Source organism: Scyliorhinus canicula, chromosome 9, assembly GCF_902713615.1.
Source record: "Scyliorhinus canicula chromosome 9, sScyCan1.1, whole genome shotgun sequence".
NCBI classification, from domain to species: Eukaryota; Metazoa; Chordata; class Chondrichthyes; order Carcharhiniformes; family Scyliorhinidae; genus Scyliorhinus; species Scyliorhinus canicula.
This window is the reverse complement of record NC_052154.1, coordinates 119,784,327-119,808,739: the sequence shown is the minus strand read 5'-3', so window position 1 is coordinate 119,808,739 and position 24,413 is coordinate 119,784,327. Positions and strand designations below refer to the sequence as shown.

The window sequence follows — 24,413 nt, the reverse complement described above, 5'->3', positions numbered from 1 at the left end:
CCCTCCGCTGCCCCACAAGACGTGGCGGCTTTATCTTGCGGGGCGGCGGAGGGGAAAGAGTGCGTCCCTTTGAGACGCCGGCCCGACGATCGGTGGGCACCGATCGCGGGCCAGTCCCCTCCTGAGCACGGTCGTGGTGCTCACTCCCCTCTCCGCCCCCCACAAGCCACAAAACAGCTTTTGGCGCCATGTTCACGCCGGCAGCGACCAGGTGTGGTTGCCACCGACGTGAACCGGTCGGGGACGGCAGGCCGCTCGGCCCATCTGGGTCGGAGAATCGCGGGTCGCCGTGAAAAGTGGCGGCCCGCGATTCTCCGAGCGGCCTGTCACAAAATGCGACACGCCATTTTGGGGGGGCTGGGTGGGAGAATCGCGGGAGGTGCCAGAATGGCCCTTCCACGATTCTCCCACACGGCGTGGGAGCGGAGAATCGCGCCCCACAAGTGAACCACGGCCACATGCTTCTTGGTCCTGGGGACCGGAGAAACACGAGAGGGACGAGCATAGGGTGCCAGGCACGCTAAATTGATGCACTTGGATCATTACGACCTATTTGCATATTTTTCCATGCTCCTGCTGGCATACGGCATGGAACTCATTCATACCGTCAGTGAGGGCTCAGAGCATGGCATTCAGGTCAGTGTCCGACGGCGATCCCGCTTTTACTCCAACCCTCAAGTCTCCGTCCTATCAGGAAATGCATTCTGGGCGTCTTGGTAATGGAGAATCCAGCCCATTGACTATAATGTGACTGTTTTGATCTTTCGATTCTTAGCACCTGGGACAGTAACAGTTGTTCTGACCAAAGATTATTGACTTAAAATGTGAACTCTGCTTTTTCCTCTGAGTATTTCCAACATTGTCTGGTTTTATTTCAGTTTTCAAGCATCTGCAGTATTTTGGTTTTGCAGTAACAATACCAACTCGGCTCTCACCCAAGGACAATTTCAACACTGAGAGATTGATACTGTTTTTTATAAATTTAGAGTACCCAATTCTTTTTTCCAATTAAGGGGCAATTTAGCGTCGCCAATCCACCTACCCAGCACATCTTTTGGGTTGTGGGGGCGAAACCCGCGCAGTCATGGGGAGAATGTGCAAACTCCACACGGACAGTGACCCAGGAGAGATAGATACTTGACCTTGCATTGAACAACCTGCCTAATATTCAGTTCTTTTGACTTTGATAGCTTTGAATATTGGTGGGTCATATAACAGTTGGCAAATCAATGACATAGGGGCTGATTTAGCACTGTGAGCTAAAACAGCTGGCTTGTAAAGCAGAACAAGGTCAGCAGCGCGGGTTCAATTCCCATACCAGATGCCGGAATGTGGCGACTAGGGGCTTTCCACAGTAACTTCATTTGAAGCCTACTTGTGACAATAAGCAATTTTCTTTTCAGTTTTTGCATTTCGCATGGAAATTGATTCAAATTGGATCAAGTTAATTCTATATTCGAGGTTTCAGTGCTGGACTGTCGCAGGAATTGCCTTGACAGTAATTCTAAAATTTACGAACTGTTCTTTCGCTACACAGGTGACTGTCACAACAATCGGATATGGGGACAAGGTCCCCCAGACTTGGATCGGCAGAACGATTGCTTCATGTTTCTCTGTATTCGCAATTTCGTTTTTTGCACTTCCTGCTGTAAGTTGTTTTTATATTTCTTGTAGTACGACTTAGTTCACATATTTCCTTAATTCTCCGGTCAGCCCGAGTAAAAGTTAGTGTTTGTAACGTCCTTCATAACGAAAAGGATTTAGTTGGAAAATTTTTAAATGATTAATCTACCCAGGTCTGATAAACATTCTCTTATCATCATCACTGTCCAAACTGAGAAGTTGAATTATTAGAACTATAGAACTGGTCATCAGCATGACATGCTGATATTCACTTGTATCGGTCATCTAAATAGATAGCTGGGTAAGGAGGAGATGTATAGTCAACAGATACCTGGGCAAAGTAGAGATGTGTAGACAACAGATACCTCAGTAAAGATATGCATAATCAACAGATATCTGGCTGAGTTGATACTCAACAGAAACCTGGGAGAAGAGTCATAGAGGTCTACAGCACAGCAAAGCCCCTTCAGCCTGTCGCATCTGTGCCAGTCAAAAACAACCACCGTTCTAATCCCATTTTCCAGCACTTGGCCCATGGCCATGTGTGTCTTGGCATTGGTATTGTAAGTGCACATTTAAATACTTCTCAAAGGTTATGAGGGTCTCTGCCTTCCCGCCCTTTCAAGCAGTGAGTTCCAAACTCCCACCACCCTCTGGGTGAAAATGCTTTTCCTCACATCCCCTCTAAACCTCCTGCCCCTGACATTGAGTATATTCCCCCTGGTCATTGATCCCTCCACCAAGGGGGAAAGTTTGTTGACTCTATCTATGCCCCTCATAATTTTACACATATATAGAATAAGTAAATACATGGATAAGGAGGTGGCATTACAGGCAACTCAATCTGATTGAATTCCTTTGCTTCAGTTTCAAATATTCAGCTATCTGATAAACCAATTGGATCTGTATCAGTTTAGAATAAACTTTTGATCAGAAATCGCACACTCAGCCTTGCTTTGAGATTTGTTTCTGGTTCTGGTGTATTTGCTGCAGTGAAAGTGAAAGATCAGTGTGAAAATCAAACATTGGTGTCTTAGGGGCAGTGAAGGTGATAGTCCTCCAGATTTCTGGACGGAGTGATACAGCATCTTGAAGAATCCAAATGTATTAGGCCCAATGGAGGCTAGGTCATTGAATATATTCAAGGCTGAGTTAGACAGATATTTGATCGACAAAGGGGTTGAAGGCTGTGGGGAACAGGCAAGAAAGTGGTGTCAAGGCCACAGCCTGATCAGCATTGACCGTATTGCGTGGTGGAGCAGGCTCGATGGGCCAAGTGGCTCACTCCTGCTCATATTTCTTGTGATCTTGTGGTAAATGTGAGGCAGTGATCAGAAGAGTTCTGCCGCATTTCTGGTGAGGGTGAGACTGTGATGTTTATAGCCCGAGCTGTAATCTTCCGATACTAATTGATACAGGGATAGTACCGGAATGTTGCTAATGTTATAAGACTATTTAAAAAATGGGAGAGGAATAAACCAAGAAACTGCAGGACAGCCAGCCTAACATTGGTGGAAGGGAAGCTATTGAAATTAAATTCTGGGACAAATTACATTGTAATTTATTGAGGCATGAGTTAATCAGTGAGTAGGGAAGGCAATGCAGAGATTAATTCTAACTTGATTGAATTCTTTGATTACAGAGCTGGTTTGATTAAGTTAGTGCAGTGAAGAAGGTATATGTGGTCTTGAAGAAGGCTTTTAACAAATGTCTCAGAGGGGACTTATTAATATAATGGGATGAAATTAATGTGTTAGAGGTGGCATAGACACAGAATTGGCTTAGTGATAGCAAACAAATGGTGGTAGCGGATGGATGCTTTTTAGACTGGGAAGTAATTTACAATGGCTTTCCTGAAGATCAGTTTTGGATCCATTACACTGCAACTTTTACACGCGACCTAGGCTTGCGTGTCAGGAGCAGGATTACAGAGTTTTCAGATGATACAGAACTTTGCCAGGTAGTTAATCAAGATGAGGTTAGTTATAAGCTTCTGGATAACAAGATAGTGACATGAACTGAAGCATGAAAGAAAGTGTTCAATGCGATGAAGTGTAAAGTGGCGCCTTTTGAAGGGACTAAAATAAAAAGACAATGACCAGGATTCTGCGATCCGAGTTCACCCCGCCACCACTACCAGAGAGAACAGAGAATTTGGCGCTCAGCCATAACTCCATTTACTGCAATGGGTCTGGAGATTCCTACCAATGTGAATGGACAGAGAATTCTGGCCAGTGTGCTGCAAATAACATGATTTTGAAAAGTGAAGACAAACAAAAAACCCTAGGTGTCCATATGCACAAATCTATTTAGGTGGCAGGGTGAGTGAGTAAGGTATTTAAAAATCATATGGGTTGCTTGGGTTTATAAATGAGGAACAGAATATAAAAGCAAAGAAATCATGCAAGGACCTGGTTAGATCTTAGCTGGAGTAGTGTGGACAATTCTGGGCACCACACTTCAGAGAAAATGTAAATGACTTGAAACAACACAGATCAAGTTTACCAGGATGTTACCAAGGATGAGGGATTTCAATTATGAGGAAAGATTGGAAAGGTTCTCCTTTGAGCTGTGAAGATCAATAGGTGACCATTGAGATATTTCAAAGTATCTAATTGTTCCCTGTCGGTTTCTATATTCATGCAAACTAGAATGGGCAGGAAATGATACATTCAGCCTGCTGATCGTGCTGTCTCGTGCATCACAATGCATTTACCCACCAGAAAGCCATTTAATTTCCTGGGCAATGTGAGCAGCCAGGTGAAAATCCAGGCGAATTAGAGAAAATTATTTGAGCAGTTCCTTTCTGACTCCACTGGGTGATCATATCAGTTGAGTAGATCACACAATCACTGATCAGTGATGTACAGTATTTCAGCCAGCCATCTCTGCCTCTGCCAGAAATGGGTCCAAATTTCGATGAAGAATTCAGCAAATCAATATTCACTGTACTAGCTGGGTAGCTTGTTTCTCAGGCCCAAAAATGTTTCGGAATTTAATGACATTCCATTTATCATGGGCGACACGGTGGCACAGTGGTTAGCACTGCTGCTTTGCAGCGTCAGGGACCCAGGTTCAATTCCAGCCTTGCATCTCTGCTTGTGTGGAGTTGGCATGTTCTCCACATGTCTGCGTGAGTTTTCTTTGGATGCTCCGGTTTCCTCCCACAGTCCAAAGATGTGCAGGTTAGATGGATTGCCTATGCTAAATTGCTTCTTAGTATCCAAAGGTTAGGGGGTTGGGGCGTGGGAGTGGGCCTGTGTTGGGCTGCTCTTTCGGAGGGTCGGTACAAACTTGATGGGCCGAATGGCTTCCGTCCACACCGAAGGGATGCTATGATTTTATCTGTGCCTCTCATTGTTCACCTTCAAGTGTGCCTGCAGCTCATTACACATGCCATATATCATATTTTTAAAAATATCGATTTTCGTCCTCCAATTTTCCCACTGCTTTCCTTGAGGAACGGATTCAGCCAATCATTTCCTTACCCCTTGGTAACTGAAGGCAATTCCAGAACCTCTACCATCCAGTTGAGATCAGGCAAATCAGCACTTGATCCTGTGTCTTTCCTGACCCATATAGCTCAGCTTCATGCTTGCAATCACACTTACCAACTTAATTATGAGACTAGAACAGAGAATCCTTTACCTAGACTGATCGGAATATGGAACTTACGATGACATGGAATAGTTGTGACAAGTAGCATAGATGTATTTAAGGGAAAGCTAGTTAAGCACTCCAGAGAGAAAGAAAGGTTATGCAGATAGGGTCAGATGAAGGGCGATGGGAGGAGGCTCACCTGGAATACAAGCTATGGCATAGACCAGTCAGGCTGATTGACCTGTTCCTGTGCAGTACATCCCATGTTATTCTGATGGGGACCCCAGCACAAATGATTTCATCTGAATTATCTTTGTCGTTCCAGGGCATTCTGGGTTCAGGGTTTGCTCTCAAGGTTCAACAGAAGCAACGACAGAAGCATTTTAACCGTCAGATTCCAGCAGCAGCTTCCCTCATTCAGGTACATCCCGGTCGTCTGCAGGTTGAACAGAATCCAACGTTGCAACATTCAGGGAGCCAATCACAAGTGGTGTTTAATGGTCAAACTTTGAATTTGCCTTCTAAAATTAATGTCATTGTTTGAATGTTTACTCTTGGGGGTTTCTTTTCCATCAGAACATGGCAGAAACTTTTTAGAAATTGTCACTTTTTTCTTAAAGTTAGTTGTTCCAACCCTGCCTAATTTGAAATTTGTGGGCCACATGATATTGAAGAAAGGTGAAATCAATTTTTAATTTGGTTTTTAAAGAGCTACTCTATTGTCATCATGTGGAACACAAACAATTTGCGAGTATATTGTAATCAGCAACAGTACATAAAACCCGAGTCATTTTGCACGATCATAAATTTCACGTTGTATGAAGCTTGCCAGATGTAACTCCTTAATGCATCTCAGATGTCTTTTTTTAAACGCTCCCATGATAGACTGTCACCACTTCCTGATGCTGCATGCAAATATAGGGAAGGATTGGTGTGTAGGGAAGCAAAGTGTCCTAAGCGAAGAGGAAGAGAAGAAATGTTTGTGTTATTAAAAGTATTGGCTCAGTGTTTGTAGAACTGTTCATACATTTCCTCAAGGCATGCTCATATATAAACACACGATGAACTGTAAGGTCCTGTGGAATGTAGCCAGCATAGATCCATGTATGTACACCTCATGTACAACTGGAGTAGAAAAGGAAAATAAAGGGGTGGCATTCAAGGGGATTAATACAAGAACATGTCATTTGTTAAAAGGGTGATTAGAGGGGAAAGGAACGACCAAGAAGAAACTCATAACTGCAGATTTGAAATATAAGAGCAATAAATTATTTATTTCTTTCACAGTAAGAGGTTAATCAAAGAAGGAATGAGAAGGTTAAAATATATAGTAATGTGCTGGAAGATCCCCCCTCCCTTCCAAATAAAACCCAGCAGGCATCCTGCATAAAACATTTTTTTGGTCTTCTGCCATAGCTGTGATGAGAGTTTGGGAGAGATCCAATGGTATTCCCCAGGGAATAGAGGGTATTTATCCCTAAAGGGGACTATGGAGGAAAGTTATGAGGCACTGATCACCATTGTGGGGGCATTACTGGAGACGGGGGAGGTTAATGTTGTGCCTGTAGCAATGAAATAGAAATGGGCAGATATAGATCCCTTAATCTTCAATACGAACATAATAGATCATTAAGTGGAAACTTTGAAGATTATCTATACAATAATAATTTAGTAAAGAACAGTTTGACTGACACCTTAAAGAAGCATAGTCCCAGAAACAGGTGGCAACCCTCGCCCCTCCATACTGCCACCCTCTGAAAATCTCATGATCGAGGGCAGTGTTACCAAGGCAGGTCTGGGGAGTCGGGAGATTTCCCAACTGGAGTCAAAATCTTAGCATTGGGCTTTAGAAACCCAATTCATATTAGTCAAACTTGCATATAATACGAAGAAACCACATGAATGCTGAGCGCAATCTGTATGCAGGCTGAGTAAAGTAGAGGTTAAGTTAATTTTAGACTAGAATAAAGTGGTTCCCATTGAAGGAGAAATGGCAATATACAGACTCTAGGAATCTGAGGTAAAGTCAAAGGTAAAGTTGAAGGAAGCCTTGGGGAAATTGTAATAATAATACTCTTTATTTTCACAAGTAGGCTTACAAACACTGCAATGAAGTTACCGTGAAAAGCCACTAGACATGGGGAGAACATGCAGACTGTGCACAGTGACCCAAGCCAGGAATCTAACCTGGGACCCTGCTGCTGTGAAGGAACTGTGCTAACCACTGTGCTACCATGCCACCCTAAATTTTCATTCCCTGACCGGGACTCAAACCCAGGCCGTGGCGGTGAGAGCGCCCAATCCTTACCACTAGACCACCAGAGAAACTATACTGATTGCTGAACATATCCATCCAATGCTGAGCTATGACATTAACAAACCTATTAGAAAGTTGAACTATATACTCAAACAGAGTAAGTCATGGTCAAATTATTCAGTGTTCTGGTCAGACCACAACAGAGTAGTGTATCCAATTCTGAGCACTGATGCACAAAGGGCGACAAAGACATGTCGGAGGCACTGTTTACAAAAAAAAAGACTGATTTCTTCGTTTTGAGTTATGAGAAAAGAGAAACCTGGACTTTAAACCTTGAAAGATAGCATTTGAGAGGAAATCTTAAAGAGATATACAGAAGAGTTAAGTAAATGACAAGCTACGGTAAATTCGGTAATTAAAGTAAATTATTAGAGTACAACAAGGATTCACACATTCCAACTGGTGGCTCTTCTGCTCTTTCGACTATATTATATTCAATTTACCAATTGCAGCTCTACATTGAATGGATATGTTATGAATGCAGTTTAGCAAATCTTCCTTGGCCTCTTTCAACTTTTGTTATTATGTATTTCAACATGATACCTCACAATACGTACATTTAGGAAAGATATCAAAAATTCTTCTTCCCACAAAGAATGGATCACAAAGAAAGCATGGAATGGACTCTTGAACACTAATTCAGGCAAAAGCTATGAAGTCATTTAAGGATCAGTTGGATGTTACAATGCAGTCATTCTGAGTGGAGGGATTAAGATGGGTTGACTGTCCTTCCACAGCCATTTCTTAATATTTTGCTTTGCTTTGGAAAATTACAAGGAAGCTGAGTTACGTGTTTGATTTATTTTTTGAGTGAGGATGTTTTTCGATGACGCTCTTGGGACTATTTACCATGTAGAGGAAGGAATAAACTTGAATCATCAGAGAGTTAATACCCAAATTTGTAAACATTTTTCCACTGACAAAACTTTAGCTGCATAGTTTCAGAATAAATCAATTTGCTACTTTCAACAAATTGATTCAAGGTAGCTAAGTGCACAAAAATCAGTCCTAGTCACAAATAAATGTACATGAGTGCTTTTTCTATTCACATGAAACATTTAAGCCCTTCCAAAAGTTTAAGCAGCTTTGTTGGTTTTATTGCTTTCAGACATCATGGCGATGCCATGCAGCAGAGAACTATGAATCTGCAACCTGGAAAATGTACGTTCGACAGCCTGTCAAAGTTTATGCACCATCTCCAAGTCCAAAGCCAAAGAAATTAGCGGTAATTACTATCTTCACTTTTGTCTTTATTTTCTTGAAGTTCTTTCAACCCTTTTCATATATTTTTTTTCTTTTTTGTATTCCCACTTCCCTTTCCTCTCTTCTTCATTTTCCAGTGCATCAGTAGGGAGTCAGTTCTGACTTGGGCAAATGTGTACCATTTTTACCTCACAAAGGTCTCATATTTCCATGTGTACAAGGTTGTGTGAACTTTGTGATCGAGTGTTTACTCACTGTGTGTCATGCGAACACCTTGCCAACCTGAAGACATCCATCTTGTCAGCCTGGTGACAGAGTGTAAAGGAATTGTTGACTGCTTGCACTTTCAGGGTAAAAGAAAGAAGTTCAAGATTGATAAAGACAATGGATTGAACTCTGAGAAGTCGCTGAACGTGCCCAACATCACTTACGACCATGCCGCTGACAAGGATGAGAGAAAATCTGAAAACTCAAATATCGATGGGTCTGATTCATCAGGTAGGAGAGAGACACGAATGAGATTGGACAACTCTTGAAATAGTGAAATAGGGAGGCAGTGTGCTATCTGTTCTCAAGCCTGCAGAGATGGAGAATGGAAATTTGGAAGTCTCTTACCCTCAAAAGGCTGTGGCACCATGACAATTAGTGCTTTCAAGACTGAGATTGAGAGATTTTTGTTAAATAAAGATATCTATGGATATAGAATCATAGAAAAGTTACAGCACAGAAGGAGGCCATGCAGCCCATTGTGTCCATGCCAGCCCTGGGACACCCTGGTGCCCTTTCTAATCCCACCTTCCTGCACCCGGTCCATAGCCCTCTTGCTCAGAGCACTTAAGGTCCAAATTCAGGTACATTTTAAAGAGTTTAGTGTCTCTGCCTCCACCACAAACTCGAGCAGCAAAGTTCAGACTCCCACTATCCTCTGCGTAAAAATGTTTTTCGTCATGTTCCTTCTCCACCTTCTGCCACTTATCTTGAATCTATATCCCCTAGTTCTAGAATTCTACACCAGGGGAATCAATTTTATCATGACCACCCTATCTTTTCCCCTCATAATTTTGTACACCTCAATTCGGTCACCCCTCAGCCTTCTTTGTTCCAAGGAAAATAACCCCAGTCTATCAAATCTCTCCTCGTAGCTACACTTTTCTAGCCCTGGCAACGTTCTTGTAAACCTCCTTTGCACTCTCTCCAGAACAATAATGTCCTTCCTGTGATGTGGCAACCAGAGCTGCACACAATATTCCAGTTGTGCCCTCACCTGTGCTTTATACAATCCGAACATTATATCCTTACTTTTATATTCTATACATCTGCCAATGAAGGAGAGCACTCCATATGCTTTCTGAACAACCTTGTCTACTTGAACTGCTGTCTTTAGAGACCTGTGAACTTGTATGCCAAGTTCTCTCACTTCATCTACCCTCTTAATATATGCACATTTATTGTGTACTTCCTACAACTGTTCAACCTCCCTAAATGCATGACCTCGCACTTCTCTGTTAAATTCCATCCACCACTTTATCATCTCTTCCCCTCCACCAACGCATCTATATCATTTTGGAGATTATTGCTATCCTCTACACTGTCCACCACGAGGCCAATCTTTGTGTCATCTGAAATTTCCCAATCATGCTCCCCATGTTCACATCCAAATCATTAATACATAACACAAACAGTTCCAAGACTGAGCCCTGTGGAACACCACTTGAGACAACTTTCTAATTGCAAGGGCAGCCACTGACCATCAACCTTTGTTTCCTGTTACTAAGCCAACTTTTTATCCAGTTTGCCACATTTGCATGTATTCCACGGGCTTTCACTTTCTTGGCCAATCTGCCATGTGGGACTTTGTCAAGCGCCTTTCTAAAATCCATGTACACCACATCCACTGCACTACCTTCATCAACCCTTCTTGTCACTTCCTCAAAGCTTTTTCGCGCCCGTTCCCTCTCTTCTCCAAAGCCGCTTTTTGTACGCCCCAGTCCTGGTCCACTCCATACAGCGCTGGGGGACCCTCACTGTTTCCTTCCCACACCGGGAATCATCGTCAAAGTGCTGCTGGAGCTCCTTAAAAGGGCCCAAAAGTCCGTTATCGGCCGGAGCTGCCAACCATGTGACCTACCTCAGCATAGCCGCAACCGGAAGTCTCCACTTGTGTCACTTCCTCAAAGAATGAGGAAATTTGATCAAATTTGTGATGCAAGGCCTTCCTTTAACAAATTCATGCTGACTATCCCTTTCAAAGTGATAGTTAATCCTATCTCTCAGGATTGATTCTACTAATTTGTCCACCACAGACTTAAGACTAGCTGGCCTATAATTGTTTGGCATTTCCGTCAATCCTTTTTTAAGCAATGGAACCACATTTGCAGTTCTCCAGTCCTCCGGTACCTCACCTCTGTCTATTGACGATTGGAAAATCATCCTCAGATCATCTGCTGTCTCCTCCCTGACCTCCTTCAGTAGCCTCAGAAACAATCCATCTGGCCCTGGTGACTTAGCAACTTTCAAGGATTTGATCCTTTGAGTACTTCCTCTCTCTTTCTGATTATCCTATCCAGTATCTTACAGTGTTTTTCCTGGACTACTATATCTGCATCATCCAGTTCCTTTATATACACGGAGACAAAAAAATAATTTTAAACCCTTCCACAGCCTCCACATCTACACACAAGTTCCCCTCTTCATCTCTGATAGGTCCCACTTTTTCCTTAGCTAACCTTTTATCATTAATACATTAGTAAAACATCTTTGGGTTTTCTTTAACTTTACTTGCTAATCTTTTTTCATGCCCTCTCTTTGATTTCCTTATTTCCTTTTTGATCTCGTCCCTGCACTTCCTATATTTGTCCAGGCTATCTGCAATGCTTCGTATTTTATGCCTATTGTATGCTGCATTTTCTGTTTGATCTTCCCCTGTATTCCTCTAGACAGCCAGGGGGTCTAGATTTGGCAGTACCACTCTTATATTTGAAGGGTATATGTCTATTTTGTACCTTGAGGATCTCTCCTTTTAGTGCTTCCCATTCGTTTTCCAGAGATTTATCCTATAGCAGAAACAAAGCTTTGACAAAGATTCATCTAGACTCAAAAAGTTAGCTCCCTTTTCTCTGCACGGATGCTGTCAGACCTGTTGAGATTGTCCAGTATTTTGTTTTTGTTTCAGATTCCACCATCCGCAGTAATTTGCTTTTATCCTCTAGCAGTGCTGGCCAGTCCACCTTGGCCAAGTCCTTTCTCATTTCCACAACATTTTCCATCCCCTAGTTCAAAATGTTTACTCCTGATTTATATCTGTCCTTTTCCATGGTATAATTGAATTTGACTGAAGCTATGGAGCTAAGAGGAGAAAATAGAGTTAAGGTCAAGTTTAGCCATTGCCTAACTGAGTGCAGGCTTGAAGGACCAAATAGCCCACTGCAGTTCCTAATGTTACTGCAATCAAAAGACTTGAGAGCAGAAGTAGACCAGTCCAGCCATTGAGTCTGCTGCGCCATTCAATGAGATCATGTGTAGACAGCAGATTCAGAAAATACTTTGTCAGTTCTTTTTTAAACTCGACAACATGTGCTGTCTTTTTGAGCAACTCTTGGATCTGTGCCTCTCAGTGCAGATATGCTAGGACTATCCTGAATCCAATATAATGTCCATGAAAATTTGAATGGTTGCAGTAACTTTGGTTTGAACCGGTATCGGAGGATAAAGATGAGAATACACAATCCATGCAGTCTAATAACCAAAGTTACTAAAACAGAATGCTGAGTCTCAAAACCTGGGATTGCTGCAGAGCTTTTGAACTTTCGCATAAGTTTGCTGGCCTAGTAGACTATCCAATGAAATTGTGTTTTGAGATCCAAACTATTATTGATTAAAGGAAGGTACAGCACCAGTGTTTGGAAACAATTCCAAAAATATCCTTAAAATATTACAAACACATATCACTTGATCATTTTATGGACACCTGCTTTTTAATTGAAAGGAACAGTGTGGCATTTGGCAATTTAACACAATATACTTTGATCATCTGTGATATTATGACCAGTACTGTGAAATGAATCAAAGGTCTTTGACAACAATGTAAACAAAATAAACTTATGGCATCTTATGATAATTTATTTGTAATAACATTTGGCTGGAACGTTGCAGCAATAGATGGAATAGAGAAGGAATATATTTAGGGTAATTACAATAGGGTTATCCACTGGGTTCAGCAAGCCTGAGAAAATGGGATAGATTGTCAACTTGTCCACTGGGTGTAAAGCAGATGCTGATGTCAAATGATTTTTATCACCATAGAATTGAAAAATTTCTATTTTCCACAATGGATACTCAGTGCTAGCTGTAAGCACGATTGGGAAACAGAAAGTTTCATGAATATAAACAATCACACAGTCGCCTCAACTTAAAATTATACTGTAAGAACATCAGGACATGCATTTCTTAACCATGAGAGGATGAGATTTCACCTCTGTCCTGTGTGTAATGAAATCACATACCTGTTTATAAAGGATGCATTTCCCAGTTGGTGCACAGAGGAAATTGCCCCCCTTTCTGATGTTCCATGGAATGATGAGAGATGTTATTGGATTTTTCTGCTGTGTGAAGTTGGGGAAACGAAACACAATGTGGAAGGAAACAGAAAACGTAAGATGGTTCTGATCAGTCCAATCACATAGACCTTTTTCTGAGCTCTGGATTTGGGTTGAGGAATGCAGTGTGCGTGTATCCCTGATATTAAGCAAATTGAGGTTACTGGATCTGTTTTGTGAGAATGAGAGGGCTGCCCAGAGAAACAGGGCACACGTGTCATTCCATGTTATTCAGTCAGCATGTTATTTTGGGAAACAAACATTTTGAAGTTGAGGAAGTTATTTTTATTATTCAGGTCAGTTGCAAATAATGGAAGTAGGACAATATGTGGCGAAAGGGATAGATAAATTAAAAGTCAAGACAAGGTTTGGACATGGATTGAAGAAAGCGGCTACAGGCAGATATAAGTAAGGGGAAATAAGCAAGGAGGCAGAGATTGCCAACCTCATCACATTTGGTAACAACTAAGATATTTCAACAGTGCAATTTAAACAACGATTTATATTAACCCAGTCAAATATGCGTGGTTTTGCTATTCTCAAATAAATGGGATGAACATTCTGCTGTCTTATTTCTGAAAAGATTTCTGAGAAACACATGGCAATGAATATAGTTGTTGAGGTTGGAATACTTGTGAAATTGAGGATATGTTGTAATATTTTGAATGTGCACAACTTTACTATTTTCTCTGACTTTTTTCTATCTTTCTCTGTCTGTGACACTTCTGTCTGTAACCTCTATCCCACTTCTGCAAGTATACAGGAAAAGCAAAGATGCTGAAAACAACTGGTAAGTTATTGGTTGAGATGAGCTGTGGTTGTAGAGATGCTTGCATTTTCTTTTAAACCTGGACTTTTCAGTGATTTGGGTAATGCTGTGAGTGATACCTCTCGTGACTATTGTCTTGGTGATTAGCTTAGAGTAGAGCTCTAGACGCCTGTGAATTTTAGTAGTCAAACTGAGTAAAGCACACTAAGCAGGCTTTGATTTCTAAATGAATTTCAAAAGCAGTGTTACATGTGATTTTTGTGTGTTGTCGTGGCGTGCAAATATTGACTACAGTGATGGGCTACAACAAAGTGTTAACATCTGCAGCAGGGAGGGAGGAAGTACAGAACTGACAGTTCATTCTACTCAAATTTGAAAGGGTTAACATTTAACTAATATTTATATATATATATACACACAGCTCAAAACTGAAGTCGGTATTTGTAATATTGTAGTATTTGCTTAGTTTCTTTTGGAATGAGGAAATAGTCCAACTTTCTATTTGCTGTAGTGGTTTGTTGGTGGACAACATGGATAGCCTTAATATCACAAGTGTAAACACATGGACTCCGATGACATGGAACATTCGATATTCCTCTACTCTTTCCATGGCTACTTTGCTTGATAATTGGATACAAACTCAATATAGTGCATTGATGGTTCAAATGCCATTGCATCATTCCTTTGGGAAAATGTGACAGACACCACTGTGCACAGATTGTGATTTAAAAAGAAAGGGTTGCCATTCGATAAAAAGGTTCCGACTGTGAGCTTTCTCTCTGCCCTAATGATATTGCTCATCAGATCTTCTGTGGCCCATCAGTTTTGCAATAGCTTGTAGATCATGGGTGAGATTCAACCCCCCCTCCCCCCCCCACCGTGGCCATGTTTCCCAGCGGCGGGAGGTGGCCTGCCCTTGGCCGGTGGTGAGATGCTGTGAACCCGCCGCAGTCAGTGGAATTTCCCATTGAATCCACCCCACACCGCTGGGAAACCCACGGTGGGATGCGCCATTGGCAGGGCTGGAAGACCCCGCCAACATGAACAGCTGGAAGATCTCACCCACATGTCTCACTATCAGGGGAGCTTTGAATCCTGATGCTCCTCTCACTCTGCTGTTCTTACTCTATGAAAGAGTGTTTTATTCTTCCCCCCCCGCCCCCCATCAAACCATTGTCATTCTGAAAGGTTTGTCAAATCCACCATTGTTTCAGGTCACTTGCCTGAAATTATTTCCCACTTGTGGCTTTTCTTGTCAGTTGCATGTAAGGTTTTGTCCCAAGGGCATTATGTATATTATTATTAAGAATTGAAGGTATTGTGTACTTTAAATGTATGGTAAATAGGTTCAACCTGTTCAACCACAAGGAAAAGCTTCCATGTACTGATAATTGTTTCTTGATTTGCCTCTTTCCTTTATGCTGTCTCTTTTCAAATTCTATAATGATAAGAGTCGAATGGATTGAAGTACAAAAAAAACATTTCCTTCTGGGCAGGTATGAAGAATCTATTTTTATTCTTTCGTCTTGAATAATGCTGTTTTTTTCTTTTTATCTTCTCTTTTCCTATCTCTGATTCCGTCTCTGACTGGTGACCAAGTTCGCCAGCATTCTTGGGCTTCCTTTACTCCAATCTATTCCTTCAGCTTTCCTTCTCCTCAAGGTAATGACCAAGTTGGGTGAAAGAATTTGATTTGACTTTTTAAAAAAATGTATTTTATTACAAACATGTATCAAAATAGGTACAGCAAATAAACACCCCGGGACTCACAAACATCCCCCAACTTTTTTGAAATCCCCCTGCAGAGCCCCTTAACTCATACTTTATCTTCTCCAACCGCAGGAAGTCGTACAGGTCACCCAACCAAGCCGCTATTTATCTTTAATTTATAATTTAATATATAATTTATCTTCCGCTAGTTAAGAAGATCAAACTTGTACAGTATTCCAGTTGTAGTCTTACAAAGCCCCTATAAACTTACAGTAATACTTATTCACTCAAACTTTTAATTACTTTGAAATAAAGGCTAACATTTGCTTTCTTAATTCCTTTCTGTGCCTTCATGCTAACTTTCAGTGATTCTTGTATGATGATGCCACAGCTCCTCTGAATACCAACATTTCCGAATCTCCCACTACTTTTCTATTTTGTTTTCAAAATTGCATAACATTACACTTCCCCACATTATTCTGTCTTGCTGAATCACTGAACCTGAATATATCCCTTTGTGGCCTCTTGTGTGTGTGTGTGTGTGCTCTTCATAGCTTACTTTCCTGCCGAACTTGCTATGATCAGCAAACATTGACACACTTGTTACACTTGATCCCTTCATAGAACATAGAACATATAGTGCAGAAGGAGGCCATTCGGCCCATTGAGTCTGCACTGACCCACTTAAGCCCTCACTTCCACCCGAGCCCCGTACCCCAATAACCCTTCCTAACCTTTTTTCTGTAAAATATTTTTATTCTCCTTTTTTACATTTTCTTCAGAATTTACACCCCACCCACAAGCAGTAAATGGTAACAAATACAAAGTCAATTTCCTAATCAACAACAACGATCCCATTCTCCCACCACGCCAAGCAACGACCCACCTAGCAATGTAAGCATCAGATAAAACAAACCCTCCCACGGTGGGACAGACAAGGGAGAAATAAAATAACAAGGATTTAGGAATCACCTCTGGTCACCATTAACCTATAGAGTCCCTCCCACTCCCCCTCCCCCTAACATTCAATGCCATCCAATCCCTGAAAGAGTACCATAAATGACATCCATGCATTGCAACCCCCCTCCCTCCCTGACTCCACCCCTCCATCCCCTTTAGCACACAAACCCTGCATACACACTCAAGCCCCAAAGAACCATCATTGCAAATGAAAGTCCCCTCTCTTCCCTTGTCCAAGTATAAACAACGTTGGTTCATTTAGCACATACACCCGCTGCAGTGACAAAAATACAACTACATGAGACTACATCGGTACATGCTCACTTCTCAATTCAGCCACAGTCCTTCTGCCTTCACAAACTCCTCCGCTGCTTCCGCCGTCCCAAAATAAAAGTCCTTGGATTTGTAGGTCACCCTCAACTTAGCTGGATATACTACGCCGCACTGCACCTTACTGATGTACAGTGCCTTCTTCACCCAGCTGAAGGCAGCCCACCTCCTCGCCAGCTCCACCGTAAAATCCTGATATATGCGTATACCAGCTCCAGCCCGCTGCACCACCCTCTTCTCCTCCTAACCTTTTTGGACACTAAGGACAATCTAGCATGGCCAATCCACCTAACATGCTCATCTTTGAACTGTGGGAGGAAACGGGAGCACCCGGTGGAAACCCACGCAGACACGAGGAGAACGTGCAGACTCCGCACAGACAGTAACACAGAGGGGAATCGAACCTGGGACCCTGGCGCTGTAAAGCAACAGTGCTAACCATATGCTACTGTGCTGGCCTCTTCTAAGTCATCGGCAAAGATTGTAAATACCTCAGGCCCCGGCATGGATCCTTCTGCTAGCAACCAAAAAAATTACCCATTGATTCTGTTGCTCGTTATGCTTTCCCTTAATTTGCTCTGTTTTACTTACCTTTGCTCAAGAGTCGGCAGGTATCTTTCTGATACCACCACAAGGTTCAAAACCGAATACTGATCAATGACTCGATACACCAGTTAGTAAGTTTGAAATCAATGCACATTTATTTACACACACAGTCAATTATTACTCATGCATAAACTCTACTCGCTAAACTACAACTACTACTAAAAGCCTATACCTAGCTTCGAGGGGGGGTCCACTCAGTCAGAGGAACAATGGCTGTTGTCCGGTTCTGATACCAGGTGGCTACAATTCATACTCTGCTTTCTGTCAATTAACCAATCCTCACTCCAATGCTAATATATTACCCCAAATCCCATGAGGCCTAATTTTGTGTTGTGCAACGCCTGTGCAACAAAAACTCAGGAACCCCTCTCATGCTATTCATCCTCATTGTAAACTTGAAGCGTAAGCATGTCTAATCTCTTCTCCAAGCTGTTCTCTCTCACAACTGGCTCAGCTTTGGTACTCTTCTCTACACCTTTTCTATTGTATGTACAGTGGGGTCTGGCCAGTTTATCGTAAGCTTTTACTGTAACTTGTGCTGCAAGAAGCTCAATGACCTCCAATGGCCACACGGCTGAGTTGGCATTGGCCCACTGGCACTGGTCCCGCCTGCCACCATCCCCTCCTCCAGCCCGACATCCTGGTTGTGGATGGCACAACAGATCACCATGAAGTAGGTGACCCTCTGGGGGCTGTACTGTAGTGCACAACCAGAGTGGTCGAGGTATCGGAACCTCATCTTGAGCCGTCCAATGCACCGCTCAATGACAGCCCGGCTGGCCACATGGGCCTCATTATGTTGGTTCTCCGCATTGGTCACAGGCCTCCGCACCACCGTCATTAGCCTGGACCTAAGCAGGTACCCCTAATCCCCAAAGAGCCAATCGGTCATCCTGGGGTGTCCCTTGAAGATGCTGTCATTCTCTGACTGCCCCAGGATGTAGCTGCTGTGCACACTCCCCGGGAAACTTGCACAAATGTGCATGAACCTTTAAAAATAAATTTAGACTACCCAATTCATTTTTTCTAATGAAGGGGCAATTTAGCGCGGCCAATTCACCGACACTGAACATCTTTTTGGGCTGTGGGTGTGAGACCCACTCCACACGGACAGTGACCCAAAGCCGGGATTGAACCTGGGTCCTCAGCGCCGTGAGGCAGCAATGTTAACCGCTACAGCAAGTGTCCCTACACGTGCATGATCTTGAGGTGGTGGTTGCACACAACTTGAACAGTCAGAGAGTGGAACCCCTTCCAGTTAATGAAGGGTGTTCCCTGACCACCCAGTGGATGCAAGATGCCATGCATGCCATCTATTACCCCCTGGGGCATCTCGACGATGGCAGAGAATCCTGCTGCATAGGCACACAGGACATCCGCGACTTCACAGCTGCACTTGTGGGTTGCTGGCTAGGATATGCCCACTTGAGCCCTGGAATGAACCTAGGACGTAAATGTTCAGTGCTGCGGTGACCTTGACAGCCACCGGGAGTATGCAACGTTCTCTTTCACGTGGTGCCAAATCCACAAGAACATGGCACAGATGCCACACCATCCTCTTGTTCAGGCGGTACGGTGTTGTTGGGGGTGGCAGGGGACAGTGTGTGCGGGGATTGTGATTGTGAAAAGGCGAGGTCGGTGATTGAGGATTATGGGGAGCTGAATCAGAATGGGGAAGTGTCAGTGGCCACCTTCTGGGAGGCATTTGTTACATTGTAGTGCATTGCAATGATTGAGTCAGTGCACCAGAGAACGTCAGGTTAAGATTTATTAAATTACAATAATATGGGTGGAAAACAATACTAATACTACCAATGAACTGTAAACTGTTAACAACTAGAATAGGAGAGCTAACACGACTATCCACGATGACCCCTCACCCAGACTCCCCGAGGTTGCAGTGTTACGTGGTGTAGTTCCACTGCCACCTGCTGGTTGGAGGTCTAACATATTAATGTACAGAATTGCTTATGCATATCATTACAGAATTGAAGGCGGTGGCCCAAGGGAAGGCATTATCTCATTCAAGGCGCACAGGGACAGAAGGACGAGGGGGAGCATGGACGGTAGTTGGATGAGATAGCTGAGGTGGACAGGAGATACTCGGGGGCCCCCACTAAAAAGTTGTTGGTGAAGAGGGGGAGGTTGCAGGGGCAGTTTAAAAAAAAAAAATTTAGAGTACCCTATTATTTATTTCCAATTAAGGGGCAATTTAACATGGCCAATCCACCTAACCTGCACATCTTTGGGTTGTGGGGGTGAAACCCACGCAGACATGGGGAGAATGTGCAAACTCCACATGGACAGTGACCCAGAGCCGGGATTTGAACCCGGGTCCTCAGCTCCACAGTCCCAGTGCTAACCACTGCGCCACATGCCACCCGTTGCAGGGGCAGTTTGATAGGTTGACGAAGGGAAGGGCTGTGGGGTAGCTACGGAGGGCGAGAGGAGTGCAATATGAAAACGGGGAGAAGGCGAGCCGTATGCTGGCCCACCAGCTGAGGAGGCAGGCTACAATAGGGAAACCTTAAGGGTGTGAACTTAGAATGGGAAGGTAGTGTCTGAGCCGGGGAGGATAAATTCAATTCAGGAGGTATTATGAGAAGCTGCACAGGGCCGAGCCGGGTGGAGAGGAAGGAGATAAGGGATGATTTCTGGGTGGGTTGGAGTTTCCAAGATTGGAGGAAGAGAGGAGGCAGGCATTGGAGGAACTTCTGTGGCTGAGGAAGGTGACTGGCAGCATTAGGGGTGAAGTCGATGAAGGCTCCAGGGCCAAATGTCTTTATGGAGGTGTTTTATAAGGCGTCCGTGACAGAGTTAGAACCGCATTTGTTGGGATGTTTAGTGAGGCGTTGGAGAAGGGGAGATGCCAGAGACACTGACATAGGCGTCAATCACACTAATCCTGAAAAAGAGAAAGGATCTGTTGGAGTGTAGGTCATATAGGCTCCTTTTGTTGTTAAACACAGACGTGCTGGCTAAGTTGGTGGCGGGAAAGATGGTGGCAGGGAAGGATCAAATGTGTTTCATAAAGGGCAGGCAGCTCTCCAGTAAAATCAGGAGGCCGTTAAATGTGGCTCTGACTCCGTCAGTGGGGTGGATGCAGAGAAGGCTTTTGATTCGGAGGCATTTATTTGAGATCTTGGATAGATTTGAGTTTGGCCCGAAGTTTGTGGCATGGGTGCATCTGTATATGTAGCCCCGGTAGCAAGGTTAGATGGGGTTACTGGGTTATGGGGATAGGATGGAGATCTGGGCTTAGACAGGGTGATCTTGCCGTGGGCTGGTGCAGACACGATGGGCTCAATGGCCTCCTTCTGCACTGTAAATTCTATGATTTATGTATGTACAAATGGGATCAGTTCACGGAGTTTGGGCTGCATATGGGAATGAGGCAGGGGTGTCCGCTGTTGCCGTTGTTGTTCTCGCTAGCAGTTGAGCCCTTGGCGATGGCCCTTAGGTGGTCTGTGGAGTGGCAAGGGATTGTGAAGGGGAAAAGGGAGAGCCGGATGTCGCTGTATAGGAATGACCTGTTGTTGTTCGTGTCGGACCACTGGAGAGTATGGGTAGGATCATGGCCATACTGGAGAGGTTTGGGGCCTTCGCTGGTTATAAGTTAAATGTCGGGAAGAGCGAGGTTTTTCTGGTGAATGAGGTAGGGGGGCCAACTTGGGATGTTGCCATTTAAGGTAGCTAGGGATAGGTTCAGGTACTTGTGGATTCAGGTGACGAGGAAATGAGATACGATGGACAGGTGGAATTTGACAAAGTTGGTGGAGGAGATTAAGGGGGATTTTAATCCTGACACTGGCAGGGAGCCTGCAGATTGTGAAAATGGATGTGCTGTCAAGGTTCTTGTTCGTTTTTCAAAACCTTTTTTCTGATCTTTCTCCCTAAGGCCTTCTACAGGAAATTGGAAACAGTGATTTTGGAGTTTATATGGGCAGGGAAGGTGCCAAGGGTAAAGAGGGCCCTGCTACAGAGGTTAGCCTTTATTGCAAAAGGATGAGTCTCAAAGTAATAATATTATTATTGTTATTAAAGGACTGGAGTATAAAAGTAGAGAAATGTAGTTGCAATTGCATAGGGTGTTGGTGAGAACACATCTGGAGTATTGTGTCCTGCTTTGGTCTCCTTATTTGAGGAAGGATGTGGTGGAATTGGAGGCAGTTCTGAGGAGATTCATCAGATTACTTCCGGGAATGAGAGGGTCAACATATGAGGAGACATTTAACAGGTTGGGCTTAAACTCGCTGGAGTTTAGAAGGATGAGAGGTGATCTGATCGAGGTACACAAGAAACTAAAAGGAATTGATAAACTAAACGTAGACTAAATGTTCCTCCTTGTTGGGCAATCTAGAACGAGAGGTCGTAGATATAGGTTGAGAGGCTGCAGATTTAGAACTGAGATAAGGAGGAACTAGTTCTCGCAGTTTGTGTTGAATTAGTGAAACTTGCTGTCCCAAAATGTGGTGGAATCTGAGTCATTAAATGGTTTCATAAAGGAGATAGATATATTTCTGATTTAAAAAAAAACAGTTCAAAGGGACATGGGGAACAGATAGGTGGATTTGAGACCAGGAAGAGATCAGCCATAATTTGATCAATGGCAGAGCAGGCTCGAAGGGTGAATTGTCTACTTCTGTTCCTAATTCCTATGTTCCTATCATTGGATTTCTTGCCTGTTAGCTGGCTAGCCTATCAATCTGCAAGCAGGATAGGAAAGTGATAATGAGGTCCTCAGCTGCCACTAAATTAAAATTTGGCATGTTCCTAACATTTTCATGTTCCTCATCTCACCTCCCAGCTCCACCCCCCCCCCCCCCCCCCCCCCCCCGGCCCCAAACCTGCAAACATATTCCAAATGGCCTCCTTCTGCACTGTATGTTCTATGTTCCTTCTGTTCATACCGGGGCCATTGTGTGTGAAATGGATATATTGTTCATTGTAAAACCACATCTCCTGTGAGTCTGAGATCTCTTAGTATCTGCAGGAAGTTTACAATCACTTCTTTTATCAATGTATGTGTTACCTAGTAAAAATGTATACTGAACTAGACAAACATTGCATCACGGGATGCAACTCTGCCTCCATTTTATTACAGAAGTAATCTCTGAATCATCTGTTCGCAAGATGAGGATGCCTGGGAGCATAAATTCTCAGCCACTGTGGCTTAGAAAATTTAACACAGTTGTGTCTTGAATTAAGTTGCAAGCTGGAATTGGAAAGCCGTGCACAATGAGACTGACCCTGACCTTGTTGAAAGGAATTCATGAAGGTGGCATAAAAAAGAGAATTAGTTGTGTCACTTAACCTTGCACTCGGCTCAGATTATGTACTCTGTATTTGATTAAGGGTAATGCAAAGATCCAGTCAGGTGGTTATTCTCAATGCATGCATAGTGTAAATGTTTTGAGATTCTTTGTTTTATTCCTGTAAATATGCTCAGTTGTGTTACATTGAAATAACGAAAGACCAATATCTGGGACCCATTTGCTGCTATTTTCTTTTTTTTTAAATAATTTTTATTCAGATTTTCAACAAATTTTAACCAACAAAACAGAAGAAGAGAGAAAAACAGTAACCCCCCCAAATACAAAAGCAATCAATTAACAAAAATAATAAACATGAAACCAAATACCCATCCCCTGTAGTGAACAAAGAACACCCCCCCACCCACCCCCCCCGGGTTGTTGCTGAAGTTGACCACCCCCTAATGCTCCGCCAGGAAGTCTAGAAACGGTTGCCGCCGCCGGAAGAACCCTTGCACCGCCCCCCCTTAGGGCAAACTTGACCCTCTCCAGTTTGATAAACCCAGCCATATCGTTGATCCAGGATTCCACGCTCGGGGGCTTCGCATCCTTCCACTGCAAAAGAATCCTGCGCCGGGCTACCAGGGACGCAAAGGCCAGAATACCGGCCTCTTTCGCCTCCTGCACTCCCGGCTCCGATGCTACCCCAAAAATTGTGAGCCCTCAGCCCGGCTCCACCCTGGAACCAACCACCCTTGACAATGTCCCCGCAACGCCCCTCCAAAAGCCCTCCAACGCAGGGCATGCCCAAAACATGTGGGTGTGGTTTTCTGGGCTCCCCAAACACCTGACACATCTGTCCTCTCCCCCAAAGAACCGGCTCAGCCTTGTCCCAGTCATATGCGCCCTGTGCAGCACCTTTAGTTGGATTAAACTAAGCCTCGCGCAAGAGGAGGAGGAATTCAACCTCCCCAGGCCATCCGCCCACGTCCTCTCATCGATCTCCTCTCCCAGCTCCTCCTCCCACTTATCTTTCACCGAGGCCTCCTCCCCCTCCTGCATCACTTGATAGATTGCCGAGATCCTCCCCTCACCAACCCACGTCCCCGAGAGCACCCTGTCCTGAACCCCCCTTGGCGGCAACAGTGGAAACTCCGCCACCTGCCGCCTAACAAATGCCCTAATCTGCATATACCTGGGGGGAGACCCCGCCTCCCCTCCAACCCCTCTAAGGTCGCAAAGTCCCCATCGAGAAAGAGGTCCCCCATCCGCCTGATACCTGCCCTGTGCCAGCTCAGAAACCCTCCGTCCATCCTCCCTGGGACAAACCGGTGGTTCCCCCGTATCGGGGACCAAACTGAAGCCTTCACCTCCCCCCATGCCGCCTCCACTGCCCCCAAATCTTGAGGATAGTCACCACCACTGGACTCGTAGAATATCTTGCTGGG

At 43.8% G+C, this 24,413-nt stretch overlaps 1 protein-coding gene across 1 annotated transcript in view; it reads left to right on the top strand.

Moving 5' to 3' along the window:
• The window catches only part of LOC119971636 (potassium voltage-gated channel subfamily KQT member 1), an 865,896-nt gene that overhangs the window by 321,355 nt on the left and 520,128 nt on the right, over positions 1-24,413 (top strand). Inside the window, exons 8-11 of the mRNA XM_038807461.1 lie at positions 1,538-1,648; positions 5,549-5,644; positions 8,649-8,765; positions 9,094-9,241. Of these exons, the coding sequence (XP_038663389.1) occupies positions 1,538-1,648; positions 5,549-5,644; positions 8,649-8,765; positions 9,094-9,241 (472 nt within the window). The remainder of the gene's footprint in view (positions 1-1,537; positions 1,649-5,548; positions 5,645-8,648; positions 8,766-9,093; positions 9,242-24,413) is intronic.